The 23708-nt window shown below is 34.0% G+C and overlaps 1 protein-coding gene across 2 annotated transcripts in view; it reads right to left on the bottom strand.

Annotated features, from left to right (window-relative positions):
• The window catches only part of PLCB1 (phospholipase C beta 1), a 753090-nt gene that overhangs the window by 134055 nt on the left and 595327 nt on the right, over positions 1 to 23708 (bottom strand). For both annotated transcript variants that reach the window (XM_025399458.1, XM_025399457.1), the window contains exons 17-23: positions 22772 to 22856; positions 20672 to 20796; positions 16423 to 16577; positions 13266 to 13430; positions 11398 to 11497; positions 10294 to 10398; positions 9166 to 9275 (exon numbers count right to left, since the gene is read on the bottom strand). In XM_025399458.1, coding sequence (XP_025255243.1) covers positions 9166 to 9275; positions 10294 to 10398; positions 11398 to 11497; positions 13266 to 13430; positions 16423 to 16577; positions 20672 to 20796; positions 22772 to 22856 — 845 coding nt within the window. The remainder of the gene's footprint in view (positions 1 to 9165; positions 9276 to 10293; positions 10399 to 11397; positions 11498 to 13265; positions 13431 to 16422; positions 16578 to 20671; positions 20797 to 22771; positions 22857 to 23708) is intronic.

Genomic DNA, 23708 nt, shown 5'->3' with positions numbered 1-23708 from the left:
AGCTTCTTCAAACATGAGTACAAATTTTGTACCTTAAATTTCTATTACTTGAATGAAATTAGATAATGTATCTGCCTCCTATTTCTAAGAAATTCAGAATCATTCTTACAAACTTCATCCTGCTGTATGCACTCCCAAATATTTAGGAGTGAAGTATACTGATGTTTGCAACCTACTTTAAAATGCATCATATTGAACTAAGATGGATTGATAAATGGATAGAGGGATTTATATGTGATCAAGTGAAAGCATCAAAATTTTAATTATGGAATCCAAGTGGCTGATATATAGGTGTTCCTTATACAGTTCTTTCAATGTTAGCTTAGAATTTTTCATAATGAAGTATGCCAAAACTCCTAATTTTGAAGAGTCTACCAGTGTGAGTTAGAAGCAAGAGACAGCTTTAACGAGCTGGATAAATTCATCTGTTGACTTCTTCATTGACACCAAGTAAAGCCCTTTTGGTGTTTTGCACAGTTAATGTCCAGCAAGTTCTTCTAGCGGTAACTGGAGCATGGATTCAAGTGAATCTTGACACAGCATGGCTGTGTCATCATATAAGCACTCGCATGAGTCATCAGCACTCATATGGTATCATTTTGTTGAACATTAGTAACAGCTGCAATTTTACATGTAGATGTATAAATTTTATAATGTCACTCTCTTCCTCCAAGTTGTAAGGGCTATGAGAGCATCTGATTTTCCTCAGCATTACACATATAAGGGCCATGAGAGTGACTGACACATAGTTGTGTGTGTTTTTTTTTAATTGAATGAATGAATGAATGAATGAATGAATTCACATTTATTTTCCTGCTAGTATACAATAAATAGCTATACTATTAATGGCTACGTCCTGAAAGTAAAGAACCACCTAAATGTTAGGCTAAAATAAAAAAAAATTTTGAATGAATGAATAAATCAATGAATGAAAAGAGTGAAGATGCTGCTTTCTGCTGTCTGTAAAAAGTTTGTATTTAATGCATAATAGCAGCAGGCTATTCAGAAGTCTATAAAAGGGTAAAGGAACATAGCTCTGCTGACTCATTTATATGTGTTATATATATAAACTTTAATATATATATATAAAAAAGTTCCTACCAACTTTAATTTATTAGAAGTGTTTTGATACAGTTTCCAAAGAAATCAGAAGGATTAAACCCTTGGCTGTTAGGTAGAAATCATGGATTTCTCTTTTTAAAAGAAAGTAGACCAACAACTCTTTACATTAATTTTGTGGAAATGTATCTTTGAAATTAATTAAGTCAAATCATTTGGTAAGGACTACAGTCAATCGCTCACAGGACAAATTCTGGATAATTCCCAGAAAAAGTGTCTCCTGGAGCCCTTCCCAGGTTTCTGTGATTAAGCCAACATTTTAGAGTGGATGGAATTAATGGGTTTCATCTGGGGAGAGCCACGCTCTTGCAAAAGAAAGATGCAGGACTTCAAAGCAGCAGTTCTTAATGTGTGGTCCCTAGACCAGCATCAGCTTCACTGCAAATTGTTAGAGATGCAAATTCTTGGGTCCACCCCAGACCTACTGAATCAGAAACTTTGACTATGACGCCCATCAATCTGTGTTTTAGAAAGCCATCTGGGTGAGTCTGGTACATGCTAAAGTTTGAGAGCCCTGCTACTCCAAATATGGTCCATGGGCCATAAGCATCACCTAGAAGCTTGTTAAATATGCAGTGTTTTGTGATCCATTATGACAGAGCCACTGAATCTGAATCTGCATTGTAACAAGATTCTCAAGTGATCTGTATGCACCTTTAAAAAAATAAATTTTATTGTGTATATTCAAGACTTACAACATGTTATAAGATACCTACATAGAGTAAAATGGTTACTATAAGGGAACAAAAGACATATCCATCATCTCACACAGTTACCCATTCTGTCCCCCTGTGGCAGGAACAGCTATAATCTACTCATTTAGAAAACATTCTGACTACGATACACGATTATTAATTATAGTCCTCATGCTGTACATTAGATTTTTTTACTTGTTCATCCTACATATTTCCTGCTTTGTATCCTTTGACCTACATGCCCCCCATTTCCTACACCTGTATGCAAATTAAGATTTGAGAAGCCCTGCTCTAAAGCCGAGTGAAAAACTTCATCATTAATTGAGAGCCATGATTTTATAATCGGACATGACATGGATATTTAAGTTACTGTACTCATACCTATTTTAGGCAGATGAATCCAAAGTCCCTCATTAGAATCTACTGAAATTTTAGAAATTTTTATGGAAGATATTTGCAAAAGCAGTTGAATTGAACCAATCATTGACCAGTTTCAAGTCACGTGAATGAATGGTCTTTTCTTGATACTTATTTAAAAAGACCCTAGTTCTTCAACTTACTGGCCATTGATATTAGGCACCAAATCACTCTACCATAATGAGCAATTGTTCCCTTCTCTAAAAATGGAGATTACTACGGTTTTCCTAGTTAAGACCCAGTTTTATCCAAGGCATCCAATGGAAGTGCATTGCCAAATCTGTACAGTATAGAAATGAACAAGATGGTGTCATTATTTAAAGGAAAGCCTTTTCTTTTTACTGTATTGGATGCTTTAAAGTTCAGGGATTTTGATAAACTATTGTTTCTATAAATTAATATCTTGCAAATTTATTATTTGAGGAGGAAGATTTGAAGGAGGAAGAAGTTTATTTAAAGAGAATCCAAAATGAGCTGTAAACCTCATCTTTGATTTAATGTGAAGTTCTTAATTGTGAATGAAATATCAAACTTCTGTTTTGAATAATTAAATGGTATCCAAGGCCTTGGGCAAAACATTGTAACCTTATGAAAGCACTACCTTGGATTCTATTGATGTCACATTATTTTATTGGCGAAATTCATATCATTATTCAAATAATCAAATTGGGGCCATACACTGAATTAGGAAATATTTACCAATTATTTTATTTTATTTTATTTTATTTTATTTTATTTTATTTATTTTTAAGAGACATGATCTCTGTCACCCAGGCTAGGGTACAGTAGTGCATTTACAGCTCATTGCAGCCTCTGCCTTCTAGACTCAAGCGATTCTCCTGCCTCAGGCTCCCGAGAGCTGGGACTACAGGCATGTGTTAGAACACTCAGCTAATATTTGCAAACAATTTTAGATGAATTTCAGCTCACTCACAAGAACATGTGAGTCAGACAATATAAAAAGTAGGCCTTTGGAATAAATAAACTTTTAGTATTACCAAACAACTTTTGCTTTTCAACATCAATATTACACAAAGACCACTCACACACTTTTACTTGCAGGATGCAAACACAGACGATGTTGGGAATTCTTGTGAACATTTTTGGCCTTGAGGGCTGGGTAAGGTTTGTAGTGTCAGGGACTCTGTGTTAGAGGACAATTTTCCCAAGTATGGAAATGAATGCTTGGCAGATGAATACAGCTTTTGTAACTTCCAAGTTGAGGGATATGTATTTTGGCCAGCCAATGCACAAACCAATCAAATAGAACCCACAAAGATAAACCTAACTTTCTGAAGAATAAGTTCTGACAACATCCAGTGATTAAAGGGGGAAAATTCTTGACATTCAACTAAAAATTCAATCAAAAGATGTTACTATTTAAGGTAAAGGTCTTGTACCCTGTGCTCACTCATTCAGGTAACCTGCTACAGAGGACAGAAAGATGAACGAAGGTCCCATCCTTGCTAAAGGTTACCAGAAAATTACAGCTTTGTTACAGAGGTGATGCACGTGTGGTGAAGATGCTTGTTAAACTGTGCTCCAAGGACCAGCAGTACCCCATCACTCGGGGGCTTATTAGAGATGCTGAGTCCCAGGCCCTACCCCAGACCCAGTGAATCAGGATCAGCATTTTATCACGATGCCCTGGTCTTCACACTTAACATGGAAAAGTGCTGATGTGGAACATGAGTTGTAGAACCCAATCCTTGTAGTTAGGATTTCAATCCTAACTCTTTTCTTTACTAATAGTATGGCACAGGCAAGCAATTTAACTCCTCAATGCATTAGTTTCTTCATTTGTTAAATGGAAATAATGGTAATTAGGACATCCAGAGGTTTTAAGACTTAAGTGAGTGAATAGAGTAAAAGCTTCATGGCCAGTCATGGTGAATCACCCCTGTAATCTCAGTGCTTTGGGAGGCGGAAGTGGGAGGATTGCTTGAGCTGGGAGTTGAAGACCAGCTTGGGCAACATATTGAGACCCTGTCTTGATCAAAGAAAAATAAAATAAAGGGCTCAATATAGTGTCAGATATACAGTAAGCACTCAGTAACCGCTCATTATATTTATTTTTTCTTTACTTCTCTAACATTAAAAAAATCACTTTCAAATATTGCATTTATGAGATTATTATCACAAAATATTTCCTAATAAATGTATGAGATATTTACTTTTTCCTTTTATAGGTATTTTAAAGACAGAAAAGAAAAAATATGTTATGATATTTCACTAGGCATCTCTGTAATTACATTATTCGGTCTATAAAACATTTAAAAAATTATTTTTAAAAATGTGCATAGAGGTCAGCCACGGGGGCTCACGCCTGTAATCCCAGCACTTTGGGAGGCCGAGGCAGGTGGATTACCTGAGGTCAGATGTTCAGGAAGAGCCTAGCCAACATGGTGAAACCCCATCTCTACTAAAAAGATAAAAATTAGCCGGGTGTGGTGGTGAGTGCCTGCAGTCCTGGCTACTCAGGAGGCTGAGGCAGGAGAATTGCTTGAACCCGGGAGGCAGAGGTTGCAGTGAGCCGAGATCACGCCACTGCATTCTAGCCTGGGCGACAGAGCAAGACTTCGTCTCAAAAAAGAAACAAACGAAAATTTACATAGGAAACGTGCTAGAAGGATATACATTAAAAATGTTAACAGTATTTGCAGAATTAGAGGGTTTTAAATTTGTATTTCTTTAGTTTACTATGTTTTAAAATTTTTCTACATGACTTTTTATTTAGAGGAATTAACTGTGAATGTTATACCTCGTTAGGATTCAGTAAAGCACTTATTCTACAACTTGACTAATCTACCACTCTGAATTTACAAAGACAAAATAAATCCAATAACAAATCTTTATTATTCCTTCACTTCCAACCATTATTCAGACAATATGTAACCTAATATATATTATACACATAATATATGTATAATATAATCCGAATAATATATTTTTGCCTTATCTGAAATGAATATCTATTGTTCAAATCATGGGGGAAAATTCCACCTATCTATTTGGTTTATAAATTACTCTAGGAAGATAATTTATAAGACTATTAAAAACCTGGTAATATTTTGCAGTCCAATGAAGTTTTTAATGTTCAAACAGAAATGACCTTTAGAAGCATCACATTAAAATGATGATACTAAAAAAGTCTTTGATGCTAAAATAGTGTCTCCAGTGCCTGCCATGTCCTAGATAGAATTTTCTTCAGAGAAAACCACAGTTACTTATTTTCAATGGCATCATTCAAACAAACTTACATTATTCCAAGACAAGAAAAAAGACACACTGGTGCTCAAAGTGTGAAATGACTTTTCTTTCCTAGCATTACATGTTAAGGGCAAATGATTTTTTTTTTTTCTTGAGTTGTAAAAATGAGGCCAGTGAAGAGTTTAAACATGTCAAAGGAAAAAAATCGTATTTTCTCTGTTAGACCAATACAGAGTCTATGTGATTCAATGCCTCTAAAATTATTTCTAAAACTGAAAAATGTCCAAATATTGTCCAAGTTTAAACAATATTATACATTTCTAAAATTGCTTTCTGCTCACCTTTAAGAAAAGAACAACAAAAATAAGAGTGACCTGAAACTACTTCCGTAGTTTTGTACATTTTATTCTCCTGAAATACCTTTTTGATGGTGCAAAGATAAGGTTTTCAAAGGACATCAATTTGTAAAAAGAGTCCTACAATCTCAAAGGCCTTATGTCTCCCATTCTTTAGGGTGACATTTTCCCCTAGTCATTACAGAAATTGTCTCTCTGAAGCACCATTAGGAAAATGTTCCTTTATGAGACCTTTAGCTCAATTACTATATCTAATCGGAGCCATACACTGAATTAGGAAATATTTACAAACAATTTTATCTCATTTTATTTTATTTTATTTTATTTTATTTTTAAGAGACATGGTCTCTGTCACCCAGGCTAGGGTATAGTAGTGCATTCATAGTTCATTGCAGCCTCTTTCTCCTGGACTCAAGCAATTCCCCTGCCTCAGGCTCCCGAGTAGCTGGGATTTCAGGCATGTGTCAGCACAGCCAGCTAATATTTGCAAACAATTTTAGATAAATTTCAGCTCACTCACAAGAACATGTATGTCAGACAACATAAAAAGTAGGCTGAAATATGGTAGTGTTGAAATGTTCTCTTGAAGCAAGTGCTTATTCCTTAGACACAATGGCTAACTAATAGGTTAAAGTTGATAATCTAAAAAGTATTTCCTCTAAATACCGAAAATACATGTAATTTCACTTGAAAATGCTTTCATTTAACCTCTATTTCTTACAGAATAAAATACATCCAGTTGAAAAAAGACATTCCTGTTTGTTTCTTTTTTTTTTTTTTTAACTTTTATTTTAGGTTCGGGGTACACATGAGGGTTTGTTATATAGGTGTGTCATAGGGGTTTGGTATTCAGATAACTTTGCCACTCAGGTAATATGCATTGTACCTAATAGGTCCTGTTTTCTATTTAGAGAAGAATGCTATTAATAGTGATTTATTTATATCTATGTAAATTATCCTTACCTTTAATTATACTTTATTAAATATGCTATTAAGTAAAGCAGGAAAAAGAGAAAAGAATTTGAGAACCTTTGGTGGATTTCCAAAGAGAGAAATTTATTTCATACTGATGTCCATATGAGTAAAATGAAAGACTCATAGAATAGCCTTAATCTTTTAAAGGTCATGGAAAAGAGAAAAAGCACTATTATCGTTGAAGAAATACCAGAATGAAAGATGTAAGTATTGCCAAATATTTAAATTCTTAATTAACTAATTAAGAATTAATTCAGAAAGAGAACTCATTCTTATATTTATTTATAAAACAGCAAGCTACTTAGCATTGCTAGTTTCCCTAGAAGCAGAAGTGGACATGAGGATTCTTGAGCACATGAGTTACTGAGAGAATGGTCTCAGGAAAAAACTGCAGGGAGGTGAGGCAAACAGGTTAAGACAAGAAAGAAGATAAGTCGAAATGTGGCCTCAGGCAAACTCCAGTCTCAGGCTGATACCACAGGGCGCTTGGGAGCATGAACTACAACACAGAAATTGCCCACCACAAGCAAGGGGCTGAGCTATTATTCTCCCAAGTGGGATTTATCCCAGAGATGCAAGGATGGTTCAACATACGCAAATCAATCAATGTGATACATCATATCAGCAGAATGAAGGGAAAAAAACCCATATGATCATTTCAATTGATGTTGAAAAAGCTTTTGATAAAATTCAACATCCCTTCTGGTAAAAACTCTCAAAAAAACCCTACCTGGGTATAGAAGGAACATATATCAACACAATGAAAGCCATATATAACAGTTCAACAGCTAGTATCAAACTGAATGAAGAAAAACTGAAAGCCTTTCCTCTGAGATCTGGAATAAGACAAGGATGCTCACTTTCACCACTATTATTCAACATAGTACTGGAAATCCAAGCTAGAGCAATTAGACAAGAAAATGAAAAAAGGGCATCCAAATTGGAAAAAGTCAAATTATTCCTGTTCGCAGATGATATGATCTTATATTTGGAAAAACCGAATGACTCCACCAACAAGCTATTAGAACTGATGAACATTCAGTGAAGTTGTAGAATTAAAAATTAGTGTACAAAAATCAGTATGCCTGTATCAGAATATCAAATGCACCCCATAACATATATGCCAACTATGTACCCATAAATAAAATAAAATAAAATAGTGCAGCATTGCAAATATCCAATAATTGGGGGCTTAGTAATTAAATTATGGTGGAGCTATATGATAGAAGGTTATGAGTTATTAAAAGTCATGTCATAGAAGAATATTTAACGACATGGACAATGAGATACTTAATACTTTTATTTTCACTTACAACACAAACTATGAATATTATCCCATTTTATGAAAGAGTAACAGTTGTGCATAAAAAGGCTAGATATGTATACACCCATATTCACAGTGGCTATCTCTGAGTGGAAGGGATATTTGAATTACAGTTGATTTCTTTGTTGTTTTCTTTTGTCATTTTTATGTTTTAAATTTTCTATGATAAATCTAGAATGCTTTTGAAATAAGAAAAGCATTACTTAATGAACAATATCAACTTTAATAGACTATTTAACTGAACTATTTAATGGATAACTATTAGTTATAGTTATTAAAACAATTTTCAAGGTTTTTTCCCCCAATACTGACAGTTCTCCATTTTCTATCTTTTTTCTCAAGTTTTTCCTCTGAATAAAATATAAAATAGCAAAATTTTATCACTATTTTTAATATTAGTATCACCTTTAATAATCAAGCTATAATTCACTTTTTTAAAAGCAAAAAGACTGCCAGTCTACATAGAAGCTTTGTATTTTTAAACTTCATTTCTACTATTTTTAGATCCTTCCTTAATTATGTGTTGCATTGTGACATCTAATTTGGAATAATATATCAATTATTTGGAGGACATACATTATAATATGTAAATAAACCATCTAATAATGATAGTAGACTCTTCATGGCTCATACTATTTTCCAGGTATTGTGTTACATGTTTTACGTATTATAAAAAATCAGAAAAGCACTTTGAAAATCCTGTGTACTACATTAAAGACAAAGGGAAACCTTAAATGATTTGATGATTATCTTCCTTTTTAAGTGCCTTTATCACCTTTAATTGGCATGAAATCATGTAGAAAGTTTCAATGGAAATAGCAAGATGTGTACAGTTTAATTTTATCACAAGATAAGATGCTCATGGTATCCACAGAACACCAAAAGAAAATGAAATGTGAAAAATTTAAGTCAGTCATCTAGATGTTCTGTGACATGATGCTGAACTCCATGAAAGTGTTCCAATGTGCTATTTCTTCTCCTGAGGTATGTTATATTACCTAGACAAAGCCAACAAGTAGGTGTGGAAATCATGCTTAATGCTGTATGTGAGATTAAAACACCCTCTCACCTCTTTCTTTACTTCTTCTTCATCTTCCAGTGTCAAAGCAGCCAATTGCTTAGCTCTCTGCTCCATCAGGTTCACATACCGGATTGGGTTTGATAAAGCTTCAATGACATCTAAATAGGGAAGAGACATTTTAGATCAAAGGTCCTGGAGGTATTGATTATCCATCATTCATCTACTTACTCATCTGTCTGACCATCAGTCCATGCATTCATTCATCACCCATCTACCCACCCATCCATCCATCTATCCACTCAGTTATTATCCATCTTCCGTTCTTCCATCTACCCATACAACTATCCACTCCTCTAACCAACACTTTGAACATGGACAAGGGTTAGGACTCTGTTGAAACTTCAGGAAGAGACAAATTAAGAGTTTAGTTCTGAGAGTCAAACTGGACAGGCTTCAACTCAGGATCCTTCAATACTCTTGATCCTTTAGTTTCTTTTTGAGGGGCCTATCCATTCCAGCAATGGCCCACACAATTGTCCTATTTGGCTCAAATGATGTTTCATAAATGGAGACATTTCATATAAAAAGCCTGCTTTCCAGACTGTTGAGACAACCCAATGATTTGGCAATATAGTTATCATTTGAATGGCAGTACCTAGCTGGAATGAGTTATGGCTGCCAGCTGTGGATGGACCATGTGCCACAAGCTTACCATGGTCTCCAGTACTCCCCAGTGTCTTACACCCAAGCTACTTGGCACTATAAGCATTTATGTTTATGATTCTTGGTTAATTCCTTAAATTTAGGATGTCACTCATGAAAAGAATCAGCATTCTAAAATTGGTGGAAGACAAATTCAGTGTACAGACCTAGACATCTGTTGTAATGGATAACATGAGTTGGTAAGTGCTGGGCCCATGAGAATAAGACTACCAGGGAATAAATATTCAAAAAACTGAGGTGTTGTGATTTTAATTAAAACACATTAAATTAAAATGTATTCACAATGGCTCAAGCAATTTACCTCTAAACACACATACGAAAATAGGGGTAATTCTGAAGCCAGAATCTCCTGCTTTGTTTGGTTCAGTTTTCCTTCCACTAACCCAAAAATATATGGTGACCCAGACAGAAATGCCCCTTTGAGTAAAGGGGTATTTGAGTTAAGTTGTTTACCTGCATATGTGTCTGGCACATAGTCTTTCACTTCTATGTAGACAAAGACAGCAGGCAGCATCAGTGGCTGGTTCCTTTCATTCCTTAGACATATATAGTGATAGCCTGGAAGGTGAGAATAATGCTGTGTAGCACATATTTCCTTCCCAATGTTAGTTATAAGTATGCACATCTATGTGACGAAAGCATGTATTTCAGGTTACTTTAGATGAAAAACAGGTCACTTTTTTCATTTTAATAACAGTTATGAATGATAAGGTATTATTTTTCTCATCAGAAAAGAAAACATTCATTGTGATTTTTTTCCTTTCCAACCATATGTTTTTTTTTCCTACAAAAGAGAATTCAAAATCATATGTCATAGACTGAATTATTGATCCAAACTTGCCCCCATAACAGAATTATACTTGACATGAATTCTTTTTTTTTTAATTGTTATTACTATTTTTTGTAGAGACAGGGTCTCACTCTGTTGCCCAGGCTGGTTTCAAACTTCTGGCTTCAAGAGATCCTCCTGCCTCAGCCTCCCAAAATGCTGAGACTATGGGGGTGAGCCGCCATGCTCAGCTTTGACGTGATTTCTTGACTTGTGCTTAAGCTCTGCTTTGGTCAACAGTATATTAGTATTTTGGTGTAAGCACAGGCTTAAAATGCTCATGCAGAATTAGACTGGCCCTCTGTATTCCAATGGTCTGCCAAGAGAAGTCCATATTGTGGAAGGAACTGCCACTTCAGCCTGGGCCCCAGAGTGAGCACGTGTGGGACAGACATAGACCCAACCCAGAACCTGAAGCACAGCTATGCTGCTGAGCCCAGGCTAGATCAGCCAAACCTGGTCAACCCACAGACCTATGAGCATGAAGATAAATACTTGCATATAAGTTTTCAGATTGTTTGTTACACATAATTATTGTTGAAAGAGTTGACTAATATGTTAATACTACAACATGCCACAAAAACATGTAACTAAATCTCATAGCTCTTGTTACATAACAAAATTACAAAGCAGAAAATAGTTTCCTAAATCATTTTCTAGTAATATTTTAAGCAGTGATGATTTTCTTTGCAACTTTGATTAAAAGTTTCTCAGCACACTATCCATACCTGGCCGAATGGCTTGCACTGGCAAGATACGGTGGCCAATGAATTTACCTCCTTCTTCATAAACTGCTATTCTCAAACAGGCCAGAGTAGGAAGAACCACCTACAAAGGACATTAAGGACACATCTGGTTATACGAATGAACAATTCCAAGAAATAATTAGAAAGGTATTATTCAATCAGGACCAGCTTTTCTTCTTTTCTTTTTTCTGTCTTTTTTTTTTTTTTTTTTTTTGAGACAGAGTCTTGCTCTGTCACCCAGGCTGAAGTGCAGTGGCATGATCTTGGCTCACCGCAACCTCCGCCTCCCAGGTTCAAGCAATTCTCCTGTCTCAGCCTTCTGAATAGCTAGTACTATACAGGTGCACGCCTCCACGCCTGGCTAATTTTTGTATTTTTTTTTAGTAGAGACAGCATTTCACCACATTGGTCAGGCTGGTCTCGAACTCCTGACCTCAGGTGATCCACCGCCTTGGCCTCCCAAAGTGCTGGGATTACAGGCGTGAGCCACTGCGCCTAGCCAGGACCACCTTTTCAGATCCAAGTAGAAGTTTCTACTTAGCTACTTTAGACAAAAAGTTGAGATGTTGCCTTATAAATTTCATTGTCAGAGGAGAAGACATGGGTTGTCAGAGATAGGGCTTCATCTGTGTTTTATCACCTTGCCTAAATGAGGCATTTGTTAAAAAAAATAGGCTGTTTTATTTTTACATGAACATTCTCAATGTGGAAATGACAAAAGTTCTATCTTTAAACAAAAAGAGTTCAGTGGTCTTATCACCATGTGAATATTTCATTTATGTTTTCAAAGCAAATTACTTTTGCATCTTCAAAGTGACAGCAGAAAAAAGTGAAAACAACCACCACCGAAAAACAAGAATAACTTTCAGGATAACTTTCAAAGTACAATTGCTTTATAAATTTGTAAATTCCCATAGTAAGCAACGAGCAACTACTCATTTCTTTCCTCAGTGTGAAACATCTAAAATATGCAGTTATATCTCATGTCAAGAACATGAAGTCAACTATCTCTTTAAAAATGTATTGTTTACAAAACCAGCAAACTCACATTTATTGAATATTTTCATTGTGCTAGATATTTCTTAAGCGTGGTTAGCGTATTTACTTACGGAATATTCATAATAACCCTAAGAAGTAAACATTATAGTAAACATTATTATTAAACTCAGTTAACATATGGAAAAATCTCAGAGCACAGGGAGTTTCCATATAGCTATTCTCCTTGCAGAAGACTGGCTTTGTAGGTATTTTGGCCAGAAAAAAAGCAAAGAGTAGGGTAAAAATTCTACTTCCCACTGAACTTACTTTCTTCCTTTACATGATAAGCATGTGTGAAGAAGATTTGCTTTTTGGTGAAGAAAGAGAAGGGCCCAGTTGAGTGTGAAAGGTTTCAATTTTATTAGATGGAACCCAGACAAGATTGAATGACCAGCTCTCAGAGGCTAGAGATTTTGGGGAATTTAAATAATATTCCTTTTAAAGGACGTATGAATTTTCTTTCTCTCAGCCACTACATTATTCCCTACTTCCACTCTACTTCATTTGAGTTATAATTAAAAAGTATCATTTATCACTTGTACTATCAGATGATAGGAGTTCAATGTATATGTTTTTATGGCTGTCCATTTGAGGCATACTAGAATGAATTGATTTACAATACAATTCTGAAAATCCAAACAAGTGATCAACAGAATTCTTGAAGAGTTTTCAGAATGGCTTTCAAAGGGTAATTGCTTTATAAATGTGTAAATTTCCAAATTAAACAACAAGTAATTCACCATTTCATTATTTTCTCAGTGTAAAACACCTGAAAATGCAGTTATAACTCATATCAAGAACATGTGACCAACCTTTTTGAACACAATAGGTTCTTCTTCCCAGACAGGATTCACAGCATTTCCTTGGGATGTCTTGGTCTTAAATGCCTTCCTCCTTGTATCCACAGGCAAACCAAACATATCCACTTCCACGTAAGTCCCGACTTTCTTATCAGAAAGAAACTGACCTGATATAATCTAGAAAATAAATCAATCAATCCATAAGGATTTTTGATATGCAAATAACACAGACATAAGAGAATACTTTAAAGAGCCACAAATGCTGCTGGCAAATGTTGAATTGTAAGCAAAATGGAATAGAAGCAAGAGTAGAAATATGGTTTCCCTTTCACTTAACGGGTTGTGATATGGTTTGGTTCTGTGTCCTCACCCAAATCTCATGTTAAATTGTAATCCCCACACGTTTGGGGAGGGACCTGGTGTGAGGTGATTGGATTATGGGAGTGGTTTCTCTCATGCTGTTCTCCCTTTGCTCTCTCTCTCCTTCCCTCGTGTGACATGTGCTTTGCTTCCCCTTCACTTTCCACCATAATTGTAAGTTTCATGAGGCCTCCTCAGGCATGCAGAACTGTGAGTCAATTAAACCTCTTTTCTTTATAAATTGCTCAGTCTCAGGTAGTTCTTTATAACATTGTGAAAATGAACTAATACAGATTGGTAGAGGGATATTGAAAATGGTAAGGTTAGAAGTAGTCAATTAATAAGACAAAGTATTGTAGGAGGAATAAATGAACAAGTATTCACTTTAAACCATCAAGATCAGTTTATTGGTACCCCTAATCTCACATGGTGTCACCATCTACAGTTAGGTATTCTTTGTCTAGCTACAGAACTAATTGATATTATAGACTTAAAAGAGATTTTTAATATTACATATTTATAAATGTCTTCCAGGTCTGCCTCTGTTTCTGTCCAAATTTTCAAAACCTGAGGTATCCATTAGCTGTCATAAAGGTTAATGGAGGCAAACAAGATGTGCTTCTGCTGTATACTAGGAAGGTGAACAGCAGGAAGCAAGTGCCGACAGAGCAAACCTGGTGAATCCGGGTTAGGTGGTTACAAGAAAGTTGCCTACTGGTCAAGAACTTTCTGAGCTCAAGATTGTGAAAAGGAAACAGCATTACGGCTGGGCTCACAATCTGAGCTCAAGATTGTGAAAGGGGACAGAATTATGGCCGGGCCAGAAATCAGACAAAACGGTGGCGTGAGAATAGCCATCAAAGGTTGAGTAAAGTCAAAGTCAGTTACATGCTGATGTGGTCACAAATTCTGAGTAATGTGAGAGAAAGTCATCAGGAAGGCTCTCTGAATTTATCCTGGGACAACTCATTTCCCCTGTATGTTCTCTTTGGCTTGAGTGTATGGGACCTGCTAGCAACAATCTCTTTGTTTAACTTGAGGTTCTTCGTGAGAACCATGTCTATAAAATGAGCAGACATTTCAAAACATGTTTAAAACTTCTAAGTTCTAGAAGTCCTACTTGGAATTCAGATGCACAGATTTTGTGTGTTTAAGATGTTTGACCAAAGTAGAGTCCTATACTAAATTCATGACACTAAACCACAATGTTCTCATCAGTAAAATAGGATGGTACAACATTGTGTAAGCTCATAAGTCCATTCTGACATTATAAAATCTATGCCAGAAAATGAAAACAAAGGCATAATTGGAAAGTTATGATCTGCATCTTGGCTCTAGCTATAATGTGAAAGGTAGGGCTCTACTGCAGTGAGGACTGTCCATTCTGGGGAGACTGACAGCTCTGGAACAGCATCTCTGGACAGGAGCAGCAGGTTACACTTGTCTGGGGCTCAGTTATTTCCCCTTCACAACTCAACATACTTTCCTGCTTCTGTGTCATTGTTTTATAATTGCTTACTGTTACAGTAGAATTTTCAAGACAAAAAAAAAGCAAACAAATACATTCAAAACAAGACGAATCTACAAACAAGACAAAAATGTTATTAATTCAACCGAACTGTAACAATTGAAAACGATTCTAAAAGCAGCATTCTATCAGTACATGAAGCTTATGAGTTTATCTTAATCACACCTGACAGAAATTAAACAGCCTTTTCTGAAAACAGTTTCCTAAAATAAACTCTAATTCTGCCAACTTGAACTCTTTATATATGTGGCTTGAAGTAATTTCAAAAGATATAATTATGAGACACTTCATTGAAATTTTATTCTTTAACCCTTGATATAAAGTGACAAAAGTTTTAAGGTAAAAATGTGCTCAACTGCTTAGGGTAGAAAGAAATTAGTGAAGCTGTTATAGAAAGTTTTTTACATAGTTTTTCAAATGCCTTTGTTTAAGGTTAATCAAAAAATTGCATTTATGTCCATTAAAAAAATTTCTTAGTTCTGTAGTTATTCAGTTAAACAGAAAACAGATAATATTTTTGAAAAGCTTTAACAATGAAGAATCCATGTAAAAATGTATTCTAAAAAATTGATTTTCCTTTCACAGTATTAAAAATATTTTCTGATAGCTAAAAAATTATATCTGCTATAAAATCAATTTCAAAGAATAAAAAATCATTTGGAATTATTTAGGGTCAGATATACATATGTATGTATATATATGATTTTATATATTTATGATATATGTATATGTATATATATCAATATATACATAAATATTTAATAAAGCAACTCTTTTATTTAAAGATCATTAACATGTGTTTTAAAATCTCTGAATGCTCTGGAAGATTTTAAAAAACCATTTAAAGTAACTTGAAAGCTTTTGTTTAATATTTGATAATTTATTGAGGGAATGTTCTTTCTCTAATTTTGCTAAGAACCAAAGCGGGGCGGGGGGGGGGGGGGGGGAAAGACCAGAAAATCTCTCCAATATGGGCCACTAATTATCATGTAAATTTCACAGTAGGATAGTTACACCAAAAAAGAGAATTGGTTATGACGAGTCTCTCTAACTTATTTTATTGATTTAGAGTCCGATTTTTATCATTAAGAATGAGATTCAGTCCCTTTATCTTATCCATGTGGCCTACGAAAACTTTTAATGTGATCTTTAGAGAAAAAAAATGTAGGAAGAAAGTAGAATCTTTGCTAGTTACTAAATTTGTAATGACTAAGCCACTTCTTTATGCATTGTAAATTCAACACTATTGTTAGGAACGCTTTTGTGATGGGGAATACATACCTTAACAGACAAAGTGTTTGCCACTATCCCATCTACGATGCCTTCAGTAAATGGATCAAAATGCTTGTCAGGCCTCCTCATGAACTCTGGCTTCAATCTATAGCCACTCTTTCCGTTGTATTCATACATCCCCATATTTATTTGCATAGCCAGGTCTGAGTATCAAAAACACAAGCCTTATTGTGAGTTTATCTATATTTGGGATAAGAAAGTAAGATTGTAAAGTTAAGTTTATCACGGTCTACTTTTATGACTGTACTCCTTTAGAAGAGAGTTAGTTATTGTAGAAATGTAGAAAACACAGATAAGAAAAAAAATTTACCTGTAATCCCCAAATCCAGAAATAATCACTGCCAACAGGGGGGTGTACAGTCTGCTTTTCCACTTCAAATATATTTTGACATACAGTATGTTGATTTCATTTAATATTTATCTGCCTTAATTATAACAGCTTTCTAAAATTCCTTTGATTAAATATATTAGAATAATATATTTAGATATTATATTATGTATTAAATATTATATTAATATATAATAGAATATATTATATTGTAATATATAATATACATATATAATGTATCTAGTATCTATATATAATTATATATAGTATATATAAAATATCTAATATATAATAGATCTAATATATTAGATATATTATTCTATTATTATATATTATATATTATATGTCTATATTATATATTATATATCTATATTACATATTATACCTATATACTATAGATAATATATATTATAATATAATTTATTTATTCTAATATATTTACTAATAATTATTCTATATTATATATCATAACATAATAATTATATTCTAATACATTTAATATATAATATATTAAATATAGTATTCTAATACTTAAAGCATATATTAGAATATAATGTATTTAATCAGTCCCCTTTTGGGCACATTTATGTTTTTTCTAAGTTTTCACCCTTATAATGTTTTGATAAACATCACTGTGGTGAAATCTTTGAAGCCATCATCAGTGATTTTCTTATAAGTAGAATTTCTGGGACAAATGATGTCCACATTGGAAAACCTGTCTTTGATGCCTTGCTAAAATGCCCTTCCAAAAGCTTAAGCCAGCTTATACTGCTAAGCCATGTTTTTGAGAATGGACTTCTCCATACCTCATTAAAAGAGGATTCCGACATTCCTTTTCTTGGTTTTTAATTTGTACATAAAATTACTTTTTAAAAATTTGCACTTCTGTGATTACTTACAATGAATATCTAATTATGCATAGACTCTTCCAGCAATCAAAGGTTACTGGTCAAAATTTTCCTCAGACTCAGTGCATCAAATGAACGTTCACACATATTGCAATTGATAGGGTGAAAAAATACATATTAAAGTTGTAAAGAATCTGGGAAGTTGTCAACTGTTCCAGGTTATCTGTGTCACAACTCATCTCTATGTGGATAATAAGGAGGTGATGATAGAATTATTCTAAAGTTTCATGTAACAAATCATTTTTAGAGCAGAAAAAAAAGTGAAATTTTCTCTTACTAAACTATTATTTTATAAACATAACTATGATGCCAAAATTGGACAAAATTTCAAGAAAAATAATGGATTTATGACACTTGAAAAAATTAGCTTCAAAGGCCTGAAAATTACATTAGCAAGTCATATATTCTAAAAATAATACACAACAAATAAGTAGAGCCTACCTTGGGAACAAAAGGATAATTATATAATAGGAAATGAGATCTATTAAGATAACTTATCACATTTATGTCTGAAAGACGAACATTTGAGCATCCCAATGGATGTCCAAGAGACATTTAATAACATTCAATACAAACTTCTAAAACATTATTCAAATAGGACCCATGTCCTTTAGTATGTTAAAGAATATCTGACTCAAAGACACAGCCAATATCTGACTTGATGATATCACAACACTGAAATTTATATTAGGATCAGGATGAAGAGAAAGATGCCCACTCTTCACTTAGATAGAAGATGTAAGACCTGGTGTTTGATAGACAAGGAGGTGACTATAGTTAACATTAATAGTTTGTACATTTGAAAATAGCTAGAAGAGAACAATTCGATTGTTTCTAATGTAAAGATAAATATTTCAGGTGATGGATATCCCAGTTACTCTGCTTTTATTATATAAATGTATCAAATTATCATACGTACTGTAAACATTTGTACAGCTATTATGTATCAATAAAAAATAAATTAATTGATTTTAAAAAGCCATAAATATCTAGCAAATTGCTCTTAATTGTGACTTAGAGCTTGATAGATACTTAATAAAAGGCATAATGTTGAACTTCCTACTGAAAAAAAAGGAAGATGCCCACTCGGAACCCTCATTTAATACCTTAGAATGGTCAGGCCAAAGCAATAAATAAGGCAGGCAGAGAAATGAGATATGATTAAATTACTGTCTTTGTGTGTCTAAAAATTCCAATAGAATGTACTGCAAAAAAATAGGCTATTATAAGAATTTAGGAAGATGATCATTTGTAAAATATAATAATTTATAAAATAAATAAACATACAAATATAAATATCCAGAAACAATCTGTTAAAAATATAATATAAATAAAAAGAAAGAGCCAATCTAAGAAAAGTACACCTCTGATGAAGACAAGTGATTTTGCTGAGGGACTAAACACAAAAAATTTTAAAGTAAAGAGAAAAGCATATTTCCTGTGACAGAAAGAGTAAAAATTAAAAAGGTGTCAGCTTTTGTCAGATAAATTTATAAATTTAATATGATTTAAAAAATAGTTTTCTTTTTTTTAGTGGTCAAAGTAAACACAACACAGTTAGATTAAGTTTATTTGAAATAAGAATTCCACTGGCAATGGCAAAAAAGGAATTGAAAATTAATGGTAGTAAAGGAGAATCACCACTTCCAGGTATTAACCCATATTATAAAATACAGTAAAAAACAGTGAGTTATTGCATTCCAGAAGGCAGACAAATTTATTAATGGAAAAGATATAAAGTGAAAAAAAATGGGTCTGAATTAACAACCACAATGAAAAAGGCTGCATCTATTAACTTGTAATTCCAGTTCAGTGGGATGACTGTTTAGGATGAAAAAAAGGATTGATCTCACTTAGACTATGGACCAAAATTAAATTCTGATGGATGAAAAGGCTAAATAAAAAAGAAACCATGGGAAAAATGGGAGCATAAGGCTCTCATCCTGGGGTGAGAAGGCTGTAATCACACAAGTAAACCAAGAACTTTAATTAAACATTAATCAGCCCGACCCGATCCGATGAATTTGTCTGGTTCACAAAAGACATTATACCCTTTAAATAAAAAAGTGCTGTTATAAATCAACAAGAAAATTGATGATAGTCCTGAATATGTAATTCATAAAAGCAGAAATACAAAAACCAAGAAACATATTTTTAAAAGTTCAATTTCAATAATGATTCAAGAAATGAATTTAAAATAACAGTAGAATAACAGATTTTTGTCTGAAGTTTAATTACTATTATTATTATTTAATGATAATACTTAATCACCAAGATCGCAAATAAGAAGCCACCTCATATTAAACTTTGCCAACAGCGGAGTAATGTAGCGCAACATTTTTTACAGACAATTTGGCAATATTCATAAAGGTAATTAAAACCTTCACGTTTTTTAACACTAGTAATTCTGTTTTTAAAATCTTTTCCAAAAGAAATTTAGGGAATAGAAATAAGTTTTTAGTGAATTGTGAAATACACTTAGTAAGAAGTTATTGAAATTCATGTCTGTGTATGGCCCTTAAGTGAGTGTATGTTTATATATGTATATATGAATTATATATATGTATTTATTTTAAATGAGGAGTTACATAAAAAAGCATTTATATGTAGACAAAAAAGACATAGATTACAAAGCTAAAAGTCAACACTGTGGAATCTCTGAGTTGGTAGCATTCCTGGCAGTTCATTTTTAAAATACTTACTGAATTTTCCATTATTTTCAAAATAAATATGTATTATTTTTAAAAGTATAAAAATTTTTGTTTGAAAAATAATGCAAAACCTGCAGAAATAAAGATCCATTTACAGAATAATTGAATAAAATGTCTTGATTTTCAAAATTCACTTTTTTTTATGCATGGATATTCCCTTCATTGAAATTTGCTTTTATTATTTTTTTCAATCAAGTCTGGCAATTTTCTCTCTCCCAATTATGTAAGAATGGTTTTTGGACACTTGGCAATGTGACTTTATAGCAGAATGGGAACAAGCATGTACTTACCCATTGTCTGGAAATTAAGTGCCACCATCTGACAACCTGCATTCCAGAAGAGCTGAGGCATATAGTTGGATGAATCCACACGTGTTCCTTTTGGATATATCCTGCTAAGCTGCATTTTGTTATATCTGGACCATCATGTTAAGTAGTGAATACAATTATAAAAATATTTAGTCAGTAATACTAACTAAGAAGCTATCTTCCATCTTTCTCCATTTGGAAAATGAAGTAAATATTGATGATCTCATTGGGCTACTTTGGGATATTTAGTGCTAATTTTATGAAAGAAATTAAATACCCTGTTTCATTTTAATTTAGTTCATGCATAATAGCAAAAATTTTTGTTGTCAGTAATATCAAATATGCAAAAAGCTTTCTAAACCAACATAATAAGTATGCTCTTATCACATAGGCATAGCATCACCTTTGCAGAGCCCCGTGGGTAAAAGTCAATGAGGTAGCAAAAAGTGGCTGAGGCAAAGTCAATGTGATTTTGTGGAGAGTATTAAGGATGGACTTAATGACTAAGGACACACAAGGAGGCTGGAATGTGTTAAATCATTTGAAAGAATGATATTGTGTTTGGCAGAAGTAGATAATATGCACTGTATAGCTATTTTTGAAATGCTGTCTGCTCATTTTATTAATTTTCTCTGGGAATGCTATTTGCCAAGACTGTGGTACTCTTTATAATTGATAATAAGGTCAATGTATCATGGAAGTTTCTGATCTTGCTTCATATTTTGGTTCCTATCATCATCAGTTTTCCATCCTAAGAATCTTGTAGTTGTTGGACCATGCTATGTCTTTAAAACATGACTGACTAATTCCTATCACCAAGTTAGGTGAAGGTTGGTTAGGATTCTGAGCTAGGCAAAATGAAATTGAACCTCAACTCTCAACCTTGCTAGCTGAATAACCTTGGACAAGTTATTTTGTCTTTCTGTGCCTCAGTTTCCTCATCTATAAAATAGATTGAACAATTTCTACATCATAGGACTACTGTGAGAATTTTTTTTTTTGTTTTTTTTTTTTTTTTGAGACGGAGTCTCGCTCTGTCACCCAGGCTGGAGTGCAGTGGCCGGATCTCAGCTCACTGCAAGCTCCGCCTCCCGGGTTCACGCCATTCTCCTGCCTCAGCCTCCCGAGTAGCTGGGACTACAGGCGTCCGCCACCTCGCCCGGCTAGTTTTTTGTATTTTTTAGTAGAGACGGGGTTTCACCATGTTAACCAGGATGGTCTCGATCTCCTGACCTCGTGATCCGCCCGTCTCGGCCTCCCAAAGTGCTGGGATTACAGGCTTGAGCCACCGCGCCCGGCCTACTGTGAGAATTGAATGAGCTAAGACAAGGTCTATCACACAGTCAATAATGAATACTAACAATGATAATTTTCTAGCAGGACTTTATTTATGGAGTCAACATTTATTTCTTCTTCCATTGATGAATTTTAAAGGTAACTTTATTCTAGGACTTACTACATGAAATTGAGCACTTTGTGATATTTAGTGTTAATTTTATGAAAGAAATGTAATAGCCTGCTTCACTTTATTTTAGTTCATGGACAATAGCAAAAATTTTTGTTGTCAGTAATATCAATAAATCCATTCTTAGTAATGTATATTTATATTTACAATGTCATCATCATCATCTTTACTATTTGGACATATGGTACATATAAGTATGTGAGATGCCAAGTCAGGCATATATTTCTTTACATATATCTTACATATGTGTAAAGTATGCATACTCATGTTACATATGTTGTACCTAATCCAAAGAGTAAACCATAAAGATAGTATCATTACTTCTGTTTTATAGACAAGGAAAGTCTCGATTAAGCAAATTGCCAAAAGACACAGAGCTTGGTGGTGTGAAGGCAACCTTGAAATCTAGGCTTCCTTTATTCCAAGACCAGTTTTTTATTCCATAGGCCAGACTACCCCGCCCAGCACTGTAAATGATACCTGAAACTATTTATCCGCCCCAGGCTATATATTTAAGCTATTTTATGCATCTTTCTCCTTATTAAAAAACCAAATGAACAAATAGCACAAGACTTCAGCAGTGTTCATTCTGCAGCCATTCGTCAAATCAAGGATACTCTACAAATTCCACCGGAGACTTGGTGAGTTGTTCAAGTCCTTTGGTTTCCACGAAGGAAGACATTTCAAAACTTTTATTTCTTTCTGAGTTAAGCAACAACAAAACAAAAAAAGGGAAGATGAGAAATACAATTCATTGTTATAAATTATAACTTATAAAAGAAATGGGTAAATGTTCAGTGAAGTTGAGAGCAAACAAACCTCAATGTAACTTTAATATTTAATTTTTTTTCTAGTGCACTATCTACCTGTAACAAAAGCTGAGTCTTGTTAGTTGTCTTTTCTAATATTTGCTACTTGGGTCAGAGCTACTTATGCTTTTGTAATTTAGGGACATAAATGAATTTTAGATAAGTATAGTGTGGCAATAAAAAAATTTGTCAAAAGAGCAGGGACCCTGTGGGAATCTTTTGTTCTAAATTCACCCAGATTTTGTATATACAAAAAAGTATATACAAACTGATAAGGGCCAATGTGGGGTTTAACAAAAGAGACCATGGGAATGCTTGTGCTAGGTGCTATCTCTCTCATACCCACATTGTCACCTTATCAGTTTGTATATACTTTTTTGTTCAAATAACTAATATGACAGAATTATGGTCTTTGAAAACAGAAAGATCCTTGGAAATTTTCCAGTCTCATGGCTTCATTTTCATATTAGATACATGATATGGTTTGGCTGTGTCCCCACCCAAAATCTCATCTTGAATGGTAATACCCACAGTGTCAAGAGGGGGTTACCAGGTGGGGGTAATTGAATTATGGGCGTGGTTCCCTCATGTTGTTCTCATGATAATGCATTAGTCTCATGAGAGCTGATGGTTTTATAAGCATCTGGCATTTCCCTTGTCTGTTCTCATTCTCTCTCCTGCTGCCCTGTGAAGAGTTGCCTTCCACCATGATTGTTAAGTTTCCTGAGGTCTCCCCAGCCATGCA

This window comes from Theropithecus gelada, chromosome 10 (genome assembly GCF_003255815.1).
Source record: "Theropithecus gelada isolate Dixy chromosome 10, Tgel_1.0, whole genome shotgun sequence".
Lineage (NCBI taxonomy): Eukaryota > Metazoa > Chordata > Mammalia > Primates > Cercopithecidae > Theropithecus > Theropithecus gelada.
Note: the sequence above shows the minus strand (reverse complement) of the source record. Positions and strands in the feature narration are given on the sequence as shown.